The sequence below is a fragment of the Procambarus clarkii genome, chromosome 5, assembly GCF_040958095.1.
Source record: "Procambarus clarkii isolate CNS0578487 chromosome 5, FALCON_Pclarkii_2.0, whole genome shotgun sequence".
In the NCBI taxonomy this organism is placed as follows: domain Eukaryota; kingdom Metazoa; phylum Arthropoda; class Malacostraca; order Decapoda; family Cambaridae; genus Procambarus; species Procambarus clarkii.
In genome coordinates, this window is record NC_091154.1 from 41,630,713 (window position 1) to 41,654,517 (window position 23,805).

The following is a 23,805-nucleotide window of genomic DNA, read 5'->3' on the forward strand; positions in this document are numbered from 1 at the left end:
AGCAACCCAAACCCTCCTTAGTGACAGGTTCACCGCCACGAACTCCCGCACTGTGCTGTGAGCCTGTCGGAAGGACGGGCCCCACCGCTCCTGGCTGGCCTGGTGAGCACTGGTCACAAAGCCTCCTGCACAACTCATCGTGCAACCAACGAGTGAACCAACAACCCCCGGAAACAGCCGAAGGCAGGACCGCAGCGATAACAATGCTTCCAGAGAGAGAGGCATGGAAGCAGTCCTTGAGTCTCAAACAAGGCCCAGCCAGGTCCGAACCTGGGACGGAACCAGATGGGACTTCCGCTAGTTCACCAGGAACCTGAACCCGGCAAGCTGGGAGAGAACCACACCACTGGCGAGCAGACCAGCTGGGAGCCCACACCAACTAGTCGTCGAGGTAGGCCAGAACATGAACCCCTAGCAGATACAGTGGAACCTCGGTTTTCGTACGCCCACATTCGTATTTTTCTGTTCACGTACTCAATTTCTCCGAAAAACTTGATTTGGCACTCATTGCCTCGGTTTTCGGAATTTGTTTATTCACGTACAGGTCCACCGAGCGTGTGGCGCTTCAGTTTACCCATGTATTCCGCCTAGTGATGATCGTGTTTGAATTGTTAAGAATTTCATTGTTTTTGTGCCTTTTTGGTTTCTGAACATAAAAGTTTTTATTATATATCATGCCATGGGTTCCAAGAAAATCAGTGGTATTGTTCAATGTAAGAAAATAGTTGTGAGGATGAAGATAGAGGGGGGAAAATGAGACAATTCATAGCGAGACAATGATGTCTCGCTACAGATTGTGTTCAAATGTAGGGAATAACAATTGCCTATAGACAGATTCTTAGCAAGACAAGCAAGCAGCGAGCCATAACCAGGTCCTAGTGGTAAGCCTGGAAAACGTAAGAGAGAGTACCCCAGAAATGTCATCACTGTTGTTATAATGGAAGGGAACTTGCCCTCCAAACACTAACACCTCTCCTCCCCCCACTTCCTCACTGTTTTCCATATGCCAACAAGAGTTCTCAATAAAGGTAAGGTACCTAAGAGTATTATTCTCTATAAAATGTATTTTTTTTAGTTAAATATTAATATATTTGGGGTGTGGAACAAATTAATTCAATTTACATTATTTCTTATGGAAAATTCATTTCGATTTTTGTAGATTTTGGTTTTTGTACCGTTTCTGGGAATGAATTAAATACGAAAACTGTGGTACCACTCTACAGACAGCTCACCACGACCAGGGTAAGATGCATGAACGTGCAAGGTGCCAGATTCAAGCCAAAAGGCAACTTCATAATGGTCCAAGACAGGCCAAAATGTCATCGTCTCTTCATTTTCTGATGTGTGGTTTGGAAATCACGTCTTCAGGCACATTGTGACTTATCATCTGGTTATATTTAAGGCTAAAAGGAACATTAGTCAACAAAGACAAATCTGGATCCTCCAATGTGAAAAGTTCAGTCCCCCCAGGGTACTGAGCTTGCTCTGGTAATTGTTCTCATCCTCAAATCAGACAGACATAGGGCTAACAGACATAGGGATACCTGATTAAGCAGGCTGTAAATCATATATCAGACTGTGAGCAGCTGCATCTAACAGCCTGGTTGACCAGACCACCAACCAGGAGACCTGGTCAGAGACTGGGCCATGGGGGTTATCTTGAGGTTATCTTGAGATGATTTCAAGGCTTAGCATCCCGGTCTTCAACCAGGCCTCCTTTTTTGTTACACACCCCCAGGAAGCACAGCTGTCTAACTCCCGGGTACCTATTTACTGCTAGGTAACAGGGGCATCAAGGTGAAAAACACTTTGCCCATGTCTCCGCCTTCACCGGAGAATCAAACCCTGAACTTCAGGACTACGAATCCGAAGTGTTGTCCACTCAACTGTCAGGCGGGGACATGGATTCCTAGAACCAACAACAGGTAGATGCCCAGATTAGGGCATCTGAGACTTTTTACACGCTGGTCACTCTGAAACTCTAGAATCATTAGTTGGGGACTCTGGTGGAGAGCCGCACAACAAGTTTTAACCCTAAATGACATGTATATTTAATACTGTACTACATAAAGATGCATATCAGCAAAAACATCAACGAATCAATGGGAATATGTTGTTTACCTTCCGTTATCCTTTTGATGATTCAGAGGGGTCAACGTCCCCATGGCCCGATCTCTGACCTGGCCTTCTAGTTGATGGTCTGGTCAACCAGGCTGATAGGTGCGACTGCTTGCAGCCTGACGTATGGGTCATTACCTGGTTGAATCGGGTATCCTTTGGTGGTGTTTATCAAGTTCTCTCTTGAACACCGTGAGAACCCAGCCTGTTATGCTCCTTATATTTACAACGAGCGTGTTAAAAAGTCTCAGGCCTTTCACATTGATATTTTTCTCTCTCAGCAATTGGAGAACAGGAGGAAGGTAAGGTAATTATCAGAAGAAAGTGCTAAGCCATTATGACTATATAGAACTTGGAAAGGATATGAGAACAAGGATCTGGGATAGGACAGAGGGAAGGAACGGTGCACAACCACTTGGTTGATTGGGAATCGATTGCCTACCTGCAAGCAGCAAGACCATCGCTAAACCAACCAATCCAAGCAGTTGGGCTCACACAAGAGGACATCAGAGTGTGCCTGGAGTAGAGGATGAAACTCCAGACACACTGGAGCACAGGAGGGAAGCAAAGATATTGTCTGGAGAATAGGAGGAAATCCCCAGCAGCAACTGGGGCACTGTTGGGATTAAAGTACAACATAAAGATAACAAACACAAACACGTCCCATCCCAGAACATGTTTTAGGGTCCCGGTAGCACAGTTGGGTTCATTCTCTATTCACAATCGAGAATTCCGGGTTTAAATCCCGGGCGGGACAAAAATGGTTGGGCACATTTCCTTTCACCTGATGTATCTGTTCACCTAGCAGTAAGTAGGCACTCAGGAGTCAGTCAGCGTGTTGCGAGGTTGCATCCTGGGCACGGTCAGTAATTCGACCCTGGGGGAAAGGGGAGGACCTCAATATAAGCCTAACATGTATGAATACACTCTGGCTGCCTGTCCCCTGACACAATGAATTAGTATGTGTGGAAAAGCCCAACTCTGAAAGTGTTGTCATTTGGGCTTTTGCAATATTACAACTACATTAGCACCAAAATTATAAATGCAGAATATTATAGCACAATAAACTGTCATTTTATAATGAACATAATCACAAGGACATTTTTCCATCACAAGTGACAAGCACAAAGGTTAACTCTAAGCTGACCTTACATCAAACTACAAATCACAGAATAATTAAGCAAAGAATGCTTAATTGCATGGGTGCCTTAATATTGACATCTTAAATAAGAAACTTCAATCAACAGCTTCAATATAATTAAACACGAGACAAATTGATAGCTTAAATAGGAAACAAAAGATTCAGTACTTTGAAATTTGAGGTCAAAACTGTAGGCATTTAGAAATACTCCATGAGAGGTTATCTTTAAACGAAATTGTACTACATTCTTCACTTGGGTTCAGTGCACCGTATATGTATTGTGTTCTGTGAACATCACGGCATGTAACAAACCTCATTTTCAACCAAGCGTGTTGTTTATGTAGTGCATGAACCATGCATAATGCAGAATGTACTAAACCTTATTTTCAAGTCCCTCAGCATGCACATAGTGCATGCTGCAGTGTAATATGAAGCATATAATGAACCCTAATTTCAAGTCGCTCAGCATGTGTATGTAGTGTGTACAGTGTATAATGCATCACGTAATAAAACTTATTTTCAACTGGCTCAGCATATTGTGTATGTAGTGTACCATGCAGAATGTAATAAACCTTATTTTCAACACAAACATTTAATATAACAATACACCGTTAAATCCTTAAATACATTCGTAGTTGCTGTATTGTCAGTGAATATACTCTATAGTTTGATGCTAAAGCTAAGGATCACCAATCAGTGAACATACTGGTATAAATGTGTGGACAAAATTACAAATAATAAGCAAATGTGAAAGAAACGTGATGTGATGTGCCAAGATGTTCCTTCTCTCAAACCCAGCAAGAGCCAAAACAATCCCCACAAGATGCGCCTTCTCTCATACCCAGTAAGACCCAAAACAATCCCTGCATTTTGAGCCAATGACATATCAGTAGTTACAGCCCCACTCCTGTGCCAGGAAAGTCCACTACGGGCTCACCATAGCCCGTGCTACTTGAAACTTTTTGTTGTGAGTACAGTAGTTGAATCTAAAACAACAACAACGACATATTAGTGAACAAACATAATATAATGTCTTTTTTTATCAAATACAGTACATTAAAATTACATGATGTGCATTTCATCACATCTAATCCAACCAACACATGTACAGACCAACCCCACTGGTCTGTACATGTCACATATAGTTCTCTAGAGTATGATACGTCAATTAAATAAAAATATATTCACTACAATAATAGAAATAAACATGGCTTAAATCCTTGAGTACCACCCGGACATCATGTATGACGTATTATGGTTTTGGTTCAAGGCTTTCTCTACTTCTAATCTTCACCACAATTTCAAATGACTATATAAATGGGATTTTGAAAATTAATCGAAGTTCACCCAGCCTAACACACACACGGCTTTGACAATCGGAAAATGAGCTTGGGTACGATTTGACCACACGCCATAAAAACGAATCCTTAGAGAAAGGCTGAGGAAGAAACAGCTCAAATTTGCTATGTTGCTGCCATTCATGTTCCAAGCGCTAGCTGCGCTGCTGCTGCCATTCATGGTCTGAGGGGCAGAGGGGGACACAAAGCTGCTAAACTAGCAGCCGTTTCTTGCCCCTTGCTCTTCCTGGCCAACAGCACTCCGGGAGGGAAGGGAGGGAATTATCAGGGGAAAGCACAAGCCATTACAACTATACAGCACTTGGAAGGGGGTCAGGATAAGGACATGGGTCGAGATGAGGGAAAGGAATGGTGCCCAACCACTTGGACGGTCAGGAATTGAATGTCGACCTGCATTCAATTTAAAAAAAAAATCACATGAGGAAGAAACTGCAAGTCGTAATGGCTTTCGGTGGAAATTATACTATGAGCAGAGTACTGCGAGCAATGTACTGTGAGCAGGGTACTAGTCAAATCGTACAACCAAATTAATTTTCTGCCTAAACCATACATATCATCAGCTAAGGGGTTACCTGAATGTTTTTAATGCTTCCAAGTGACTCATCCGCCCAGACCAGTGCGGATGACATGTTGCGTGCAGCCAACCACGGTCTGTCTGCTCAGTCATTCAATTCATTATATCGGGTCGTTATAGGCCGCCAGTGATGGCCTATAATCCCTGGCGGGCTATAATGGGCCCCAGACCCTAGGCAGCACCCATGGGCGGTGGACCGTGGGGTTGCCTGACACTGAGCCCCTAGTGGGAGTCACCCCATCACCCCTACCTTCCCCCCAAACCACCCCCTCCCTCTGCCCCTCCCCCGCCCCTCACCAAAACCCTCCACTGCCCCTCACAGCGAGGAAAACCCGTGTACCAGCGGCTGGACCGGCCCAAGTCAATGGCCGCCGTCGCCTCCACTTCCCGCCTCATTTACCCTTCTCCCAGCGCCTCCCGCGTCCAGCCCATGCCTCCGCCCACGCCCTCGGTGCCCACGCCTCCCTACCTTAGGTCACGCAGCTCTCCCCCATCGCAGGTGGGTGAGAAAATCCAGGGAAAAGTCAGGTCAGGGCGACGGGTCCCCAAACATAAACAAACAAGCCATTATGAGTGACTCCCGCGGCCGCCGCCAGATGTCACGCCCGCCGCAAAGATCCCATTTTCTCTGGCGCCATTTTCAAATTGTTTCCCGCCAAATTAGTCTGGGTTGCTCTTGCCTACTTCCTCTGACTATTTGCTGCGATTTGTGGCCTCTTGGGTGCATGGTTTTATGGGAGTTTTGTGGAGAGATTTGGAAGGGTTCATGTCACTATTTTAATATGATTTCTCTGTTTTTTTTATGCCCCCAATTTAATGGACCTGTCTTTGTCCTATTTACAATATTTTCCAGCATATTTTCCTATTCCCAACCCTACTTTAAATTACGTTATTCTTAGATGATTTCCCTGGGATTTGGTAGTATCCCCGCAACCCAATTACTTGTCCATTCCTATTTCTAATGGTTCCAATTTCGTAGCCTTTGCCTCGAGGCATTTTTAATTACCATTCAATTTACTTGACCTTTCTCTAAACCTATTTGAGTTCACGTCTATTTGAAGCTTCTTGAAACAGACGGGAACAGAATGGTGATGGAGGTCCCGTAGACTCACCATCGCCAGGATGCAACCCACAACAGTTTGCATACTCCTGGGTATCTATTTTCTGGTAGGATGAAGAGAAGGATCGGGTGCAAGGAAACGTTTCCAAACGTTTTACCCTGTCCTGGAATCAAACTCGGGGTCAATCTATGTAAATCCCAGACACCTAGCTGAATTTACCAGAGACCCACCATCTCTATAGTGGCCTCGACGAGGACACAAAGCTGGCCGTTTGTCAAAGGTCCCCCCCCCCCCCCCTTGGTCTATATTTTATTGAACTGGATTTTGAACTGCAGTGTAATGTCTTAGCAGTTACGGCTTCGGCGGGTAGGCAGTTCCATGGGTTTATAACCCTGTGGGTGAAAACATCTTTCATCAGTCCTTCATTGTGGCCTCCAGACCCATAGATGGCGCTGAAATTGCCACTCCGTACTCCAGCAATGGTGTCGATATCGTAACAATGAATATTTTACATCAATGTTCACACTAGAAAGATTAGATGACATCCCATCACCCCTCACAAGTGTTTCAAGGAGGTGAAGAGAAGGAAGTAAAGTAAAGTAAAGTAAATTTTATTCAGGAAAGTACATTCATAGTTGTTTTACAAACATAATGTTGGATTTATAGATAGAGCTAGTACATACAATGTTGACCAGACCACACACTTGCACGGGAGACATCTCCCGTCACGCAGGGTGCAGCCGCACCTCCACAGATTTCCAGTATCATCTATTGATATTGATACTGGTAATGGCTCAAAAGGGCCACCACTTACGGGCTATTCGTGCCCGTGCCACCTTTTGGGTGGCCTAATCTTCGTCAATCAATCACCACACACTAGAAGGTGAAGGAACGACGACGTTTCGGTCCGTCCTGGACCATTCTCAATCGACTTGAGAATGGTCCAGGACGGACCGAAACGTCGTCGTCCCTTCACCTTCTAGTGTGTGGTCTGGTCAATATTCTTCAGTCACGTTATTGTGACTCATCGCCTGCATAGTACATACAATACCTAAAGCCACTAGTACACATAATGTTTCGGTCAAGGTGAGGTGGGGAAAAAACACTTAGACTAAAACTTAATAGTAATTGAGCTTAAAGTATAAATTGCGTTGAAAGAAAAAATAATAAAAGATAAAAAAAGGGGGAGGACATGGTAGAAAATAGCCAATATACAAGTTGGCCAACAAACAGCATTATTTTTTTAATAGTAAGACATAGGTTGACATTTAGAAGTAAGGTAGGTTACATGGAGTTAATTAGGTAGTACTTAGTTTTCATCTTAAACTGGTTGAGAGAGGTACAGCCTTTGACATAATTGGGAAGGTCATTCCACATTCTGGGTCCCATGATTTGGAGAGCATTTCTAGTTTGACTAAGTCGTACTCTTGGAATATCAAATAGGTATTTGTTTCTGATGAATTTAGGAATATAACCATAACATGGGACACAATCAGGAAGAACATTAACAAACTAAAAGACTGGAAAGCCCCAGGTGTGGATGGAATACAATCCAAAGTCATTAAGGAACTAATAGAAGAACTATGCCTGCCACTGAAATTATTTTTCACAAAGTCTCTGGCCCAAGGGATAGTTCCCCGGGAATGGAAATGTGCAAATGTCACCCCTATTATATAAAAAGGCAGAAAGGGGTCAGCGGAGAACTACCGTCTAATAGGCTTGACATCACACATCTGCAAGCTCATGGGGAGAATCATTCACCATCTTTCAGTGAACAATCTTGTAAACTCGACACAACCTGGGTTTGTTACAATAGATCTTTCCTTACAAACCTGCTCACATTTTTGGAAACGGTAACCAGCTACTCTGACAAAGGACTTCTGGTTGATGTAGTATACATGGACTTTGCTAAAGCCTTTGATAAGGTACCACATGAAAGACTGGCAAGGAAATTACAGGCACATGGAATAAGTGGTAAATACTAGAATGGATAAAACAATGGTTAAAACAAATAAAACAAAGAGTGGTGCTAAATGGGAAGGAATCTGACTGGAGAAATGTGGTAAGTGAGGTAAAACAGGAGGTCCATTTTGGGGTCAACCCCTTTTTGTCATATACAATTATTATATAGATGAGAATATTACAAACCACATTATTAAATTTGCATATGACACAAAGATCTATGGTAAAGTGGGAAGTGAAAATGATTTTGAGGCCTTGCAAAGAGATCTACATGAACTCTGCAAATGGTCAGAAGACTTGCCAATGCTTTTTAATGTCGAAAAATGCAAGACCTTACATGTGGGGCATAACAACCACCACGACTACTAGATCAACAACATTACCTTGCAACAGACTGACGAAGAAAAGGACCTTGGAGTCAGAATCCATCAATCATTAAAATTGCACAAGTTGGAGCGGCAGTAAAAAAAGAAAAGACAACGAAATCCTGAGACTTATCAAACCAAATTTTGACTTCATGGAGGGAGGGAGGGAATTATCAGGGTAAAGCGCCAAGCGAAAGTATAGGTAGTTATGCAATTGTATAAATCTCTGGTGCGCCCCATTTGGATTACTGTATCCAAGCATGGAGACCTCATCTTCAGAAGAACATATAGCTGCTCTGGAGAAAGTGCAACACCGGGCAACAAAAATCATTCCAGAGCCAAGTCAACTCTTGTCCCAGGAACGGTTAAGGGCCACAGGGCTAACAACACTGCAAACCAGTCATGACAGGGCGGATCTCATTGAAACCTTCAAAACACTGAAGAATTTGGAGGATGTTGATCCAGACAACTTACTCAGAATGTCAGATACAACACAAACGAGGAGCAACAGTTTCAAGTTCAAAAAGCCACAATGTAGGACTTAGAATAAGAGATGCTTTTTCACCCACAGGGTTATAAACCCATGGAACTCTCTACTCGCCGAAGCCGTAAATGCCAAAACTCTGTTGAATTTCAAAATCCCGGTGGACAGAATCATCAGAACAAATAGGGGGACTCTCGATAAGCCGCCGGCTTCCTGTCCTCGTCGAGGGCTACTAGAGAGATAGTGGCAGGTAAATTTAGGTAATTTTTTTGGGTCAAAGAACACAAGGTACAGCTGGAAAAGAACAACAAGGCAAATGAGGGGGACCTTTGACAAGCCGCCGGCTTCCAGTCCTAGTCGAGGCCACTTGTGTTATTGTCTCTAAGGTAAACTCAGATAAACATAAATATGAAAATGTTTTCTCTTTCTGCTGTCAATGAACACATACGACTCAGTTTTCTATGTTTCTTTGATCAAAGAAAACGTACATGCCTTATTTTTCTATATTTCAGGGCCGTAGAATACAAATTTGAGCTAGTTCTCTGTGTGGTTATAGAACACATATAAGCCTATGTTTTCTGTTTCTGGAACCATATAACGCATAAATTGGCAGTGTTGGCAGTCTTTGTGTCTGCTGTCAATGAACATATACCTGATCATGTGTTGTCTGTGACCAGATAAATTTATTTATTTATTTATTTATTATTTATTTAAATATATACAAGAGTTCGTACATTCTTGTACAGCCACTAGCACGTATAGCGTTTCGGACAAGTCCTTAATCCTAATTTTCTCTGGAATACGACCCGCCAAATCGTTCAACACAAAGATGAGTGTGCTATGTTTCAGGGATCAAATATCTAATGATCTAATTTTCTATAGCTTCTGGGTAGTTATAAAATACACACAGACCAGATATTTCTATGTTTTTATTTTCTGAAAAGTCAGATAAACAGTATTTTTATGTTTTTGTTGTGAACGAACACAAACGTCAGAATATTTGTGTTTATTGCGTCAAAGAACACATCTATGACCATTTCCATATTTCTGGGGTCAAAGAACATAACCGTGTTTTCTGTGTTTCTGCATTATAAAGAACAGATAGACTGTTTTCTGTGATTTAGGTGTCAAAGAACGCAAGTATGTCATGATTTTCTGTCTCTTGCGTCGAAGAATATATCTATGATACTGTCTTCCATATATTTTTTGGGGTCAAAGGGCAGATTTGATCTTGTTATCTATGTTCCTAGGACCAAAGAACACAAACATGATCGTGTTATCTTTTTTCCTAGGACCAAAGAACACAAATATAGCTGTTTTCCCTGTCAATGTGTAAAACAACTGGTGTGGGGTTGCATCCTGGGGAATGGTCACCTGATGCCTCTGTTCACCTAGCAGTAAATAGGTATCCAGGAGCTAGTCAACTTGTGCCACCAGGCAGTAGTTCGACCCGGAGGGGGGGGGGGAACCTCCATATAACCCTAATATGTATCCATATACAATGCCTGCCTGTTCAGACAATGAATTATTACCCATAGAGCTGCCTACCCGCCGAAGCCGTAAATACCAAGACTTTTGAATTACAAAATCAATCTGGAAAAGATTATCAAAACAAATTGGGGGAGATCTTCGACAAGCCGCCGGCTTCCTGTTCTCGAGGGTAGTGGCCGTCAGGTGGTGGAGAGAGAGACCCCAAGGAGGGGGGGGGGGAGGGTTCGGTCCGTTGCTATGACAACCCTCACACACACACCACGAGCGTGGCCGGACCAGCGCCCTGAACCCGTGTGTCAGTCATCCGGATATATCTCTAATCCGGTCTCCGTTACTGTGTCGGTTTATATATAGCTCCGTCGGGTGACAGAGACGCCGACCGACAGCAAGATGAGCGCGGCGGGGCTGCTTCAGCTAGAGACACCGACAAAGGCAGATGGTGGCGACGACCCTACCCCCGACGAGTCGGTAAGCTTCCGGGAGTTATCATGTCGGAAGACCTTATCTTTAAAGGACACAATAAAGTAGCCGTCACAACTGCAAGAAAAATGACAGGTTGGATAACAAGAACCTTTCACACTAGAGATGCTATACCGATGATGATACTTTTCAAGACGCTAGTGCTCTCTAGAGTGGAGTACTGCTGCACAATGACAGCCCCTTTCAAAGCTGGATATATTGCTGACCTGGAGAGCGTGCAGAGATCCTTTACCGCCAGAATTTACTCAGTAAAACATTTAAACTATTGAGACCGACTAAAATGCCTAAATCTGTATTCTCTCGAGCGCAGGCGGGAGAGATACATAATAATTTACACATGGAAAATAGTATAGAGGGGCTGGTCCCAAACCTGCACACAGAAATACAAACCTGCACACAGAAATACAAACCTGCACACAGAAATACAAACCTGCACACAGAAATACAAACCTGCACACAGAAATACAAACCTGCACACAGAAATACAAACCTGCACACAGAAATACAAACCTGCACACAGAAATACAAACCTGCACACACACCACATGAGACCAAAAGGCATGGCAGGATGTGCAGAATACCCCCGTTGAAAGCAGAGGTGCAACAGGTACTCTGAGAGAGAACTATCAACATCAGAGGTCCGAGACTGTTCAACACGCTTCCACTACACATAAGGGGCATAACTGGCCGACCCCTCACAGTGTTCAAGAGAGAACTGGATAAACACCTCCAAAGGATACCTGATCAACCAGGCTGTGATTCATACGTCAGGCTGCGAGCAGCCGCGTCCAACAGCCTGGTTGACCAGTCCAGCAACCAGGAGGCCTGGTCGAGGACCGGGCCGCGGGGACCTTGACAACAACCAACAACTGGTACATTCCAGTATCGATGGACCCTTATTTGATCCCCAGGCGGGGCAGTGACGTTTGGGCACGTTTTATTTAACCTGATGTCTATCTTCACCTAGCAATAAATAAATATGTACCCCGGAGTTTGGCAACTGTTGTGGAAGATCAGTCGGTGACCTTCAACCTGATGCCTCTGTTCACCTAGCAGCAAATATATACCCGGGAGTTGGGTCAGTTGGCTGTATACTCAAGAAGCTGATTTAGTCCCCCCCCCCTCCCGGTAGTGCAGTCGGCTTCGTTCTCCACAATCGACAATTCCGGGTTGGAATCTTGGCCGGAACAGAAATGGTTGGGCACATTTCCTCCCACCTAATGCACCTCTTCACCTAGAAGAACGTAGGTACTCAGGATTTAGTCAGCTTTAGACTGACCACAAGGTAGGTAGTAGGTCCACCTTGTGGGGACTTCCATACTGGCCTGAACACCCCGAACTCTCCTCACAACGTCACTAAAATGATGTACTAAATGACTTGAACCTGACCTAAGAACCCATTGAGCACCACCCACAGGATGGGTACACCACACATAGGATGGGTACACCACCCACAGGATGGGTACACCACCCACAGGATGGGTACACCACCCACAGGATGGGTACACCACCCACAGGATGGGTACACCACCCACAGGATGGGTACACCACCCACAGGATGGGTACACTACCCACAGGATGGGTACATAAACCAGGACCGTTAATCCGTTATTACTCATGCAGCTTCAAGGTCAAGCAGCGCCCATGACGCCCCTTACATGAGTAGGGTCTAAAATCTGGTAAAATTATGTACCCTGGACGTCATTGTTGCTTAAGCGAATTAATTTAACCTATTCTCACCCAACCTAGCCTAATCCAACTATTCCACCCTGACTCAACCTTTTCTATTCTATCGAAATTAATAATTAATAAATATTGTGTTTTATATATATTTCGTGTTCACAAAGGTGTATGACGTCAATATGACGTCATAAGCTTTATGTCGTCACAAGGCGTCAAACGCTTCAAGACGCTACTATGAGATCATATGTTTTTATCACATTTCCTATTATGTTTTACCATATCCATGAAAAATAGCATAACAGGATTATAAAAAAAATCGCATTAGCGGACTTTAATTTTCCTCATTACAGTACGACATTTTTTCCCGTCTGCTGTACGATAAGTTTTCCAAATGGAATACAATATTTTTTTATTTTCGTATACAATGTCGATGGTAATATTTCGTGCATTATTATATAGGACTGTTTACCGGAGTGGGCAGGTTGACCAGGCGGCGATCCTATGTACCTAGATTGTTCTAGATGTCAGGGACAGGAAGCCTGCGTCCATATACACTTTAGGCTTGCATCAAAATGTATAATTTATTTATATACAAGATGCCGCACCAGTTATATGCACCTACTCCCAAAGCGATATGAGAAGACTCGAAAGCAAACAAAAGGAAGCCATGATAATCATTCTTGGAGTTCCAAGAACTGCCAAATCGTCTAATCTACGAGAGGAGTTGTCCCTCATCAGTGTTAAAAGCAGAGTTAAGGAAGTGAATGCTAAGCTTGCAATTAGGATAGCCAGAGATCCCCATTACAATGATATAGTGATTTGCACCGATTCAAAGGCAGCACTGCAAAGCCTAAGTAAAAATCAGGCAGAAAATCTTGCAATAGTCGCTGAAATCAAGAGAGCTGTGAGAATACTTACCAATCAGGGAAGAGTCATCAAGTTTCTGTGGATCCCCTCCCATGTTGGAATATGTGGAAATGAACGAGCAGATGTGCTAGCTGCTGAAGGCGCTGAAGGAGACCATATTGAATACTTCATACCCAAGACTCAACTACAAATTAGAGGTATTATCAGGCAACATCACCGTGACAAGGTAACTGAGGAAAGGAGGATAGAAGCACAAACCAGTGAATCTGTACGATGGTACAACATGGTTGCAGCTGGCAATCCCAATCAGTATGGCCGAAGAGGAGGACGACGAGGGAGAGAATCAGTAATAGCGAGAATCCGTCTTGGATACAAATATCCATGGAGATTTGGAATGGAAACAACAGTTGATCAGCGAAGCTGCAGAATCTGTGGTGAGAGTGATGGACACCGCCTTGACCACTATCTACGTGAATGTGAACACCTGAGAGACATTAGGAATAACTGTAGAATAATAAACCCCACATTGTTTGAGTTAGGAAAACACTATTTGTCAAATATTGATACTGTTCTTAAAAGATTTCCCCATTTTGCACCCGCAAGATAACGTAAGCTTTTAAGGGTTGATAAATGTTAATCTTCTTGTTTGAGGAGCTGTTCACTTGAGACAGTTAAGCAAGTCCCAGCTGTGTCTGGGTACAAGTGACAGGATGAACAACCCAGCGGGTTTTCTTCCTATTGGGGAGTGTTGTACATTCTGCTATGGCGGTATGTTCACTCACAAGATGAGTGGCGCTGCCCAATAAACTCGCCCCTCAGGGCAAAATTTAAAAAAAAAATTTAAATGATATTGTCAAGAAAAAACTGAGTTCTGTATTATTTACAGGAGAAGCAAAAAATGGCATCACAGATCAGTCTGCTTCCTCGAAGAACTTCACCTGCTTGAGCAAGCCCGTGAGCTCCTGCCTGTAGAGAGGTTACCTCCCTGGGAGGATGACTCCTGCAAGATCATCAATGAAATGGCAACGAAAAAGTCCAACATCATACCTCAAGAAATGAGGCACAAGTATCTCGAGGAAATTTATAAAGAAGCCGGAGATGAACTAGATCAAAGCTACACTGATGGGTCATCCAACCCTGTCAATGGCAGGGCTGGTGCAGCATACACTGGAATTAGGAATAATGCCTTTCATCGCAGAAATGAAGAGAAAGCACGTATTGCAAACTATGCTTCTTCAACGCAAGCAGAGCTAACTGTCATTGTTATGGCGTTAAAATTCCTTGAACGAAACACTAATGGCGCAGTGGTCTGCAAAGCAGCGTTACAAAGCCTAAGTAAAAATCGGGCAGAAAATCTTGCGGTCGCTGAAATAAAGAGAGCTGTAAGGGTACTAATCAACCAGGGAAGAGTCGTCAAGTTTCTGTGGATCCCCTCCCATGTTGGAATATATGAGAATGAACGGGCAGATGTGCTGGCTGCTGAAGGAGACCATATTGAATACTTCATACCCAAGACTCTACTACAAATTAGAGGTATTGTCAGGCAACATCACCGTGACAAGGTAACTGAGGAAAGGAGGATAGAAGCACAAACCAGAATATGTACGATGGTACAATATGGTTGCAGCTGGGAATCCCAATTATCATGGACGAAGAGATGGTGGCCGCGGAAGAGAATCAGTAATAGCAAGAATCCGTCTTGGATGCAAACATCCATGGAAATTCGGAATGGAAAAACAGTTGAACAGCGGAGTTGCAGAATCTGTGGTGAGAGTGACGGACATGATGGACACCGCCTTGACCACTACCTGAGAGAATGTGAACACACGAGAGACATTAGAAATATGTGTAGAATAATAAACCCCACATTGTTCGAGTTAGGAAAACACTATTTGTCAAATATAGGACTGTTCTTAAAAGATTCCCCCATTTTGCATCCCACCAGATAACATAAGATTTTAAGGGTTGACAGATGTTTGTTTGAGGAGCTGTTCACTTGAGATAGTTAAGCAAGTCCCAGTTGTGTCTGGGTACAAGTGACAGGATGAACAACCCAGCGGGGTTTCTTCCTATTGGGGAGTGTTGTACATGCTGCTATGGCGGTGTGTCCACTCACAGGATGAGTCCCGCTGCCCAATACTGTCACTATGGCGGTGTGTCCACTCACAGGATGAGTGGCGCTGCCCAATACTGTCACTATGGCGGTGTGTCCACTCACAGGATGAGTGGCACTGCCCAATAAACTCGCCCCTCGGGGCAAAATTAACAAAAAAATTAAGAGTTCTTACATTCTTACACAGCCGCCAGCACGCGTAGCATTTCAGACAAGTTCTTAGTCCTAATATTTCCCGGAATACGACCCGCCAAATCGTTTAACAACCAGGTACCCCTTCCAATGCTGGGTGAACAGAAGCTACAGTTAAGGATTGGCGCCCGGTCAATCCTTCCCAGCCAGGATACGAACCCAGGTCGATGCGCCAGGCGAGTGTTTTGCCACTGCCCCACGAGGGGACTCTCCTGTATTACTGGCAAATAGAGGGACCTTGGACAAGCCGCCGGCTTCCTGTCATCGTCGAAGCCACTAGTGTTAGTGGCTCTCAGGTAAACTCCGGCTTCCGGTTCACAGGGTATCTAATTACTGCTGGGTGAACAAATGCATCAGGTGAAAATACATGCGTAACTATTAGTCCTATATAATGTTACCTATACTGTATATGCTTGAAAGAAAATATACACAATATACGTACTCAAAACATACTTTCTACGCTGTATGTGAACAGCGTAGTGATTATTGTTATAATCTATACACGACATTTTGTTAATAAATTTGATTTTTAATTTGTAAATATGATTCCAATTTAAATTATCTAACTGGTTAAAAATTGGTCATTTCAGATGGAAGAATCCCAGGATGATCTGGCTGTTATCCACGCCGTCCTGGAGATGGGTACAGGGGATGAAGGTATGGTGTACTCACCTGGTGTACTCACCTGGTGTACTCACTTGGTGTACTCACCTGGTGTACCCACCTGGTGTACTCACTTGGTGTACTCACCTGGTGTACTCACTTGGTGTACTCACCTGGTGTACTCACCTGGTGTACTCACCTGGTGTACCCACCTGGTGTACTCACTTGGTGTACTCACCTGGTGTACTCACTTGGTGTACTCACTTGGTGTACTCACCTGGTGTACTCACCTGGTGTACTCACCTGGTGTACTCACTTGGTGTACTCACCTGGTGTACTCACCTGGTGTACCCACCTGGTGTACTCACTTGGTGTACTCACCTGGTGTACTCACCTGGTGTACCCACCTGGTGTACTCACCTGGTGTACTCACCTGGTGTACTCACCTGGTGTACTCACCTGGTGTACTCACCTGGTGTACCCACCTGGTGTACTCACTTGGTGTACTCACCTGGTGTACTCACCTGGTGTACTCACCTGGTGTACCCACCTGGTGTACTCACTTGGTGTACTCACCTGGTGTACTCACCTGGTGTACTCACCTGGTGTACTCACCTGGTGTACTCGGTGTACTCACCTGGTGTACTTGGTGTACCCACCTGGTGGGTATATATATATATATATATATATATATATATATATATATTGGTGTATACTGGCAGCAGGTTTTCTTTCAAACATGTTTCATTGAATATGACCGCATATTCTGTATTTATTATTTTCTGGTTTAGGGCTTCTATCCCTCTAACTATTTTCTTAGCATCAGGGCTTAATTGAAATAGGAGTTCTCCAAAACTCCTTTTCGTACTTTTAAGGTGAAGAAAAGAAGTGATTTACTATAGAGTGTATTACACTTATTTGTATAATTTGCACGACGTTTCGAACCTCCATGGTTCATTCTCAAGTGAACAGATCTTACAATACTAGTTGATTTTATACCCGCATTAGGTCAGGTGATAATACAATGAAGGTGAAAACATGGGGGGATACATAAGGGATAAACATAGGGGCTGCAGAAGGCTTATTGGCCCATACGAGGCATCTCCTATCTAAACACAAAGATTAATCCAGTGTAATTGGCCTGTTACACTGGATTAATCTTTGTGTTTAGATAGGAGATGCCTCGTATGGGCCAATAAGCCTTCTGCAGCCCCTATGTTTATCCCTTATGTATCCCCCCATGTTTTCACCTTCATTGTATTATCACCTGACCTAATGCGGGTATAAAATCAACTAGTATTGTAAGATCTGTTCACTTGAGAATGAACCATGGAGGTTCGAAACGTCGTGCAAATTATACAAATAAGTGTAATACACTCTATAGTAAATCACTTCTTTTCTTCACCTTAAAAGTACGAAAAGGAGTTTTGGAGAACTCCTATTTCAATTAAGCCCTGATGCTAAGAAAATAGTTAGAGGGATAGAAGCCCTAAACCAGAAAATAATAAATACAGAATATGCGGTCATATTCAATGAAACATGTTTGAAAGAAAACCTGCTGCCAGTATACACCAATATAAACCCACATGACCCAGCAGTCCGCAATACAGAGTTTACCTATAGGTATAGGCAAGAGCTCATTCGGCATCAACTAAACAAGAAGAAGGAAGCCCTCCAAACCTTCATAGAGCAGGCGGAGCATCTGTTAAACAAATGGACCCAGTACGACATCCCTATCCAACTCAAGCAAATCATCAACAGTAAACTATTTAACCTGAAACAACAACATAAAACTCTTGTAGAAACAAAGACACTCCGTAAGTTAACATCCCTAAACGGTGGACAGCTAAAAATCCCTCGTCCTAAAGATGGCTACTTTAACCTGACTTCTTATGATCTTACCCAGGACCAACGAGACCTCTTAAATCTTGGTTTAAATTGTCAATTCTTATCTAAACCAAAGATGCATCAAAAACGCCTGGAAATCGAAATGCTTCTGGACGATATCCATAAGCTAGAAGACAACAAAAAAGTCATCACCACTGACACACTTCAAGCTGAACTACTTGCAGAAGCAGGGAAAAAACGAGGAACATATTCATCTACAATCTTAACCCCACGACTCAAAGAAGCAGCGAAACAACTAAAAAATCTGAAAGACGTAACAATAAGAAAAGCCGACAAAACAGCAGCATATGTATTGATTCCTACCCATGAATACATGAACAAAATTAGCGACATCCTAAGTGACGACTCCAAATTTCAACGAATCACGAGGAACCCCGTAGAAGACCTTAAGCGGAAAGTAAACAAAACAATTACAGCAATCAACGCAAAGAAAGGTAGTGTGCATTTCAATAAACTTCAAGGCGACTATGGCTTAGGATATGCCTACGGCAATGTTAAGACGCATAAACCAGGTAACCCACTACGCCCTATAATCAGCCAAATACCAACCCCAACTTATCACCTGGCAAAGAAACTCAATGAACTCCTAACTCCATACACTCCAAGTAAGTTTAGTCTACAATCATCAGCAGATTTCCTAGAATTGATCAAATCTATCCAGCCCGATGGAATCATCGCTTCCCTGGACGTTGAATCCCTTTTTACCAACGTCCCAGTCGACACAACCATAGGAATGATACTGGACAGAGTATACAGAGACGAGAGCACCCCCAAATTAGACATACCTGAGCCACACTTGAAAAGTCTTCTCGAAGCATGTACAAAGGAAGCCCCTTTCATCAGTCCACAAGGAGACATGTATTTACAAATAGACGGAGTAGCAATGGGCTCCCCCTTAGGAGTTTTATTTGCTAATTTTTATATGGGAACCATCGAAGATAGGGTCTTCAGTAGCAGACAAAAACCAACTGTATACTGCCGTTATGTAGATGACATATTCGTAATAGTAAAAGACTCAGATGAACTAATTGACCTAAAAAGACACCTAGAGAGAGAGTCAGTACTCCGATTTACACATGAAAATAGTGAAAATAACAGTCTGCCATTCTTGGATGTACTAATAACAAAAACAGGAACCTCTTTAAGCACCAACGTATATACCAAGCCCACCAACATAGGATTATGCCTGAACGGTAGAAGTGAGTGCCCCCAAAGATACAAAGCCAGTGTTCTCAATGCTTATATTCGTCGAGCGCTTACCCACTGCTATGAATGGAGCAACGTGAGTAGAGAGTTTGAAAGAGTAACTCAGGTATTGGTGAACAACGGATATAGCAACGCGGAAATAAACGCTGCTATAAGAAGACACTTGGACCGTTGGTATAATTCAGAACCTAGAACAGAAACCACAACACCCCCAATAAAATTATATTACAAATCAACCATGCACAGTGAACATATAAAAGAGGAAAGAATAATGAAAGAAATAATCCGTAAAGGAGTAAAAAGCACTACTCCTAACCAAAACATAAACCTGATAATATTCTACAAAACCAAGAAGACTTCCGAACTCCTTATCAAAAACAGCCCGAAGCCGACGGAGAACCCTCTACAGCAGTCAAGCGTTGTATACATGTACACTTGCCCCCACGAAGGATGTAACCTTCAATGTAAGTACATAGGTATGACGTCGACCAAGCTGACGAGGCGTTTGACATGCCATCTTCAATCTGGTGCCCCTAGGAATCACATGAGACAAGCCCATGACATTACTCTAACAAGAGAAATGTTGAACAAGAATACTTGCATAATAGACAAAACCCAAGATTCAAAAAGATTACAAATTCTTGAGGCAATTCACATAAGAATAGAGCGACCTACCATGAACACCCAAATCACGGAACTATTTACTCTACCCACCATGAGAGTAAGGACAAGACAAGAACATATCGATGCCAACACAGAAGACAATGTCCAACATAACAGGCCAATTACACTGGATTAATCTTTGTGTTTAGATAGGAGATGCCTCGTATGGGCCAATAAGCCTTCTGCAGCCCCTATGTTTATCCCTTATGTATCCCCCCATGTTTTCACCTTCATTGTATTATCACCTGACCTAATGCGGGTATAAAATCAACTAGTATTGTAAGATCTGTTCACTTGAGAATGAACCATGGAGGTTCGAAACGTCGTGCAAATTATACAAATAAGTGTAATACACTCTATAGTAAATCACTTCTTTTCTTCACCTTAAAAGTACGAAAATGAGTTTTGGAGAACTCCTATTTCAATTAAGCCCTGATGCTAAGAAAATAGTTAGAGGGATAGAAGCCCTAAACCAGAAAATAATAAATACAGAATATGCGGTCATATTCAATGAAACATATATATATATATATATATATATATATATAATATATATATATATATATATATATATATATATATATATATATATATATATATATATATATATATATATATATATATCATAGTAGGACGCCAGCACCAGGCTTCTGCTACTTCTCTTAGTATCCACGGTGATATCTGGTGTCACAGGCATAACTGCATCTAGCTACAGCAAGAAACGTTTTAATTCACCTTTATTTCAAAGCCCTCCAGTGATACTTATATTGGTTTCATCCCTTTACTTCAGGAACGTCTCCTTGCTCTATTGTGAAGACCTATTGAGTTCTTCGCACACTTTTCTATTGTTCTCAGTGAATAAGTCCTATCCAATGTGGTAGTGGTAGTGGTGGTGGACTGACAACAACCATTATCTTCCCTCAGACATGGTGGAGCCGGAGGACCTCACTGAGAGAGAGAGAGGTGAGAGAATCATAGATGTTCTCATCCCACCTTGCGAATGGCAGGATGAACAAGGCGTCAACTGGATCCAGAGGGTGAGTCTTATTGCTAGTTTATTGTGCACAGGACGAACAAGGCAGCAATAGAATGTCGTATTGATCCTGTGTCAGTTTATTGTGCACCCCATACTCATCCTGTGAGTGGTAGTGTATATATAAATACAATATATATATATATATATATATATATATATATATATATATATATATATATATATAATATGGTCTGAACGGTCTCCAGTCATGTATACAACTGAAAACTCACATCCCAGAAGTGACTCGAACCCATACTGCCAGAAGCACTGCAACTGATGTACAGGATTTTTTGTGTTCCTCACGTGTGCCCCAAAGAATGAGGTGATTTGATAAAATACCATGCCCAAGATTACCAACAGAGTGCCGGCGGGGAGATGGGGAATTAGCCTCGGCTACCATCCTCTTTGTCGTGTTGGTCGAGTGGTTAAGGGATCCTGTACATCAGTTGCAGTGCTTCTGGCAGTATGGGTTCGAGTCACTTCTGGGGTGAGTTTTCTATATATATATATATATATATATATATATATATATATATATATATATATATATATATATGTATATATATATATATATATATATATATATATATATATATATATATATATATATATATATATATATATATATATATATATAATATATATTTGTTCGAACACTTCCGGAATAAGTACTTCACTGACGAATTTTGTTCGAACCACAACGCTGTAAATGCTTCACCCACGTACTACAAATACAAATAATCGCCAACAGAACCTAAACACCTAACCGAACCTAACCTATGCTTTTATATATACACATTATGCTAATATATTATAATATTATTAATTTATATTTGAAAAAATTCCCGTTTTGAGTGAACAGCATGTAAACATTTATGAATGCGTCTGTACTCACCTAATACTCACCTAATGGAGTGGGGTGGGGTTGACCGCTGGATGTAATGGACTCGAGTCGAGGACGGGTTGATGCGCCTTAGCGTATCCAGTACTTAACCCACTAGTACTTAACCCACTAGTACTTAACCCACTAGTACTTAACCCACTAATACTTAACCCACTAGTACTTAACCCACTAATACTTAACCCACTAGTACTTAACCCACTAATACTTAACCCACTTAACATCGACTGTTCAAAAGAACTGGTAGTCGTCATCCCCTTATTGCAATCCCCGACAGCACTCGGTGTTCAAATTGGAGGACAGATATTTCATCGACACACCTCGCAATCACCTCATCGAGTGCTGTCGGGCATTGGGGTAAGGGTCTAACTACCACCACTATAACCACCACCACAACCACCCCCACTACCACAGGTGTCGCGGGCGCCACCCAGCAGGACGGCGGTCATCCAGCTCTGGGAACAACTGGACCTGAAGATCCAGGAACAACAGGCAAGAACAAAAGGCATTTGTGCTATACGGCGGGCCTTGTACCGTGAGTGTTATGGTACGTGTCTCTTGTTGTACAGTGAGTGTTCTGGTACGTGTCCCGTACGTGTCTCTTGTTGTACCGTGAGTGTTATGGTACGTGTCTCGTACGTGTCTCTTGTTGTACCGTGAGTGTTATGGTACGAACTCACCTGGTTATACTCATCTAGTTGTGCTTGAGAGGGTTGAGCTCTTGGTCTTTGGTCCCGCCTCTCAACTGTCAATCAACTTGTGTATGAGCCTACTGGGTTCTATTAAATCTACATTTGAAACTGTATAGAGTCAGCTTCCACCACATCACTGCCTAATGCATTCCATCTGTTAACTATTCTGACACTGAGAAAGTTCTTTCTAACGTCCCTGTAGCTCATATGCGTACTCAGTCTCCTCCTGTGTCCCCTTGTTCGCGTACCATCTATGTTAAACAGTTTATCTTTATCTACCCTGTCAATTTTTCTGAGAATTTTCTATCACTTGTTTATTTATTTAGTTATTTATTTACTAGCTGTACCCAGCCACGCATTGCTGTGGCTCAACAACACATTGCGTTACGGAGCCTACCATTCCCTCCTCCCCCGTCCCCTTGTCCTCCCCACCATCCCCCACTCCACCGACCCCTTGTCCTCCCCACCATTCCCAACTCCCCTGTCCCCTCGTCCTCCCTACCATTCTCCACTCCCTCGTCTGATGCATTCCCTAATAATCTGATGTTCCCATCAGAAAATTGGGAACATCAAATGAACTGATGTTCCCATAACTTAAAAATAAGAACAGTTAAAAAACGAAATGAGAAACAATGAAAAAAATATATTCTCATGAAATGAACGGTATGATAAACAAAACGGCTCAATTCCAACGCAATGTCACAAAATAAATAAATCAAAATGAAAATAAATCAAAATCTATGAAAATTAAATTTATCAATGCAATCGGAAACAAGGAAATTGAATCATAACATATTTAGTATAGCATGTGGCTCTTATGTGCAACAGATGGCGCTGTTTAAAAAAAAGCATGTTTTTACCTGTCACGGGTGTGGCATCTATATAGTAGGTATATATAAAAAAGCGC

The 23,805-nt window shown here is 42.6% G+C and overlaps 2 protein-coding genes across 7 annotated transcripts in view; one reads left to right on the forward strand and one right to left on the reverse strand.

Moving 5' to 3' along the window:
* Positions 1–5,794, reverse strand: part of LOC123763469 (uncharacterized) — a 109,306-nt gene extending 103,512 nt beyond the window's left edge. For 3 of the 5 annotated variants that reach the window (XM_045750623.2, XM_045750608.2, XM_045750600.2), the window contains exon 1: positions 5,661–5,761. The gene's annotated coding sequence lies outside the window, so the exon portion shown is untranslated. Of the gene's footprint in view, positions 1–5,660 lie in introns of all 5 variants that reach the window. The other 2 variants (XM_069301982.1, XM_045750615.2) reach the window with 1 other exon arrangement.
* The window catches only part of LOC123766246 (axonemal dynein light intermediate polypeptide 1), a 41,767-nt gene that overhangs the window by 10,127 nt on the left and 7,835 nt on the right, over positions 1–23,805 (forward strand). The window contains exons 1-4 of one of the 2 annotated variants that reach the window (XM_069301990.1): positions 10,822–11,022; positions 16,480–16,546; positions 21,194–21,306; positions 22,621–22,753. In XM_069301990.1, the coding sequence (XP_069158091.1) occupies positions 10,945–11,022; positions 16,480–16,546; positions 21,194–21,306; positions 22,621–22,753 (391 nt within the window). In that variant the 5' untranslated portion in view covers positions 10,822–10,944. Of the gene's footprint in view, positions 1–10,821; positions 11,023–16,479; positions 16,547–21,193; positions 21,307–22,620; positions 22,754–23,805 lie in introns of those variants that run through there. The other variant, XM_069301998.1, reaches the window with a different exon arrangement.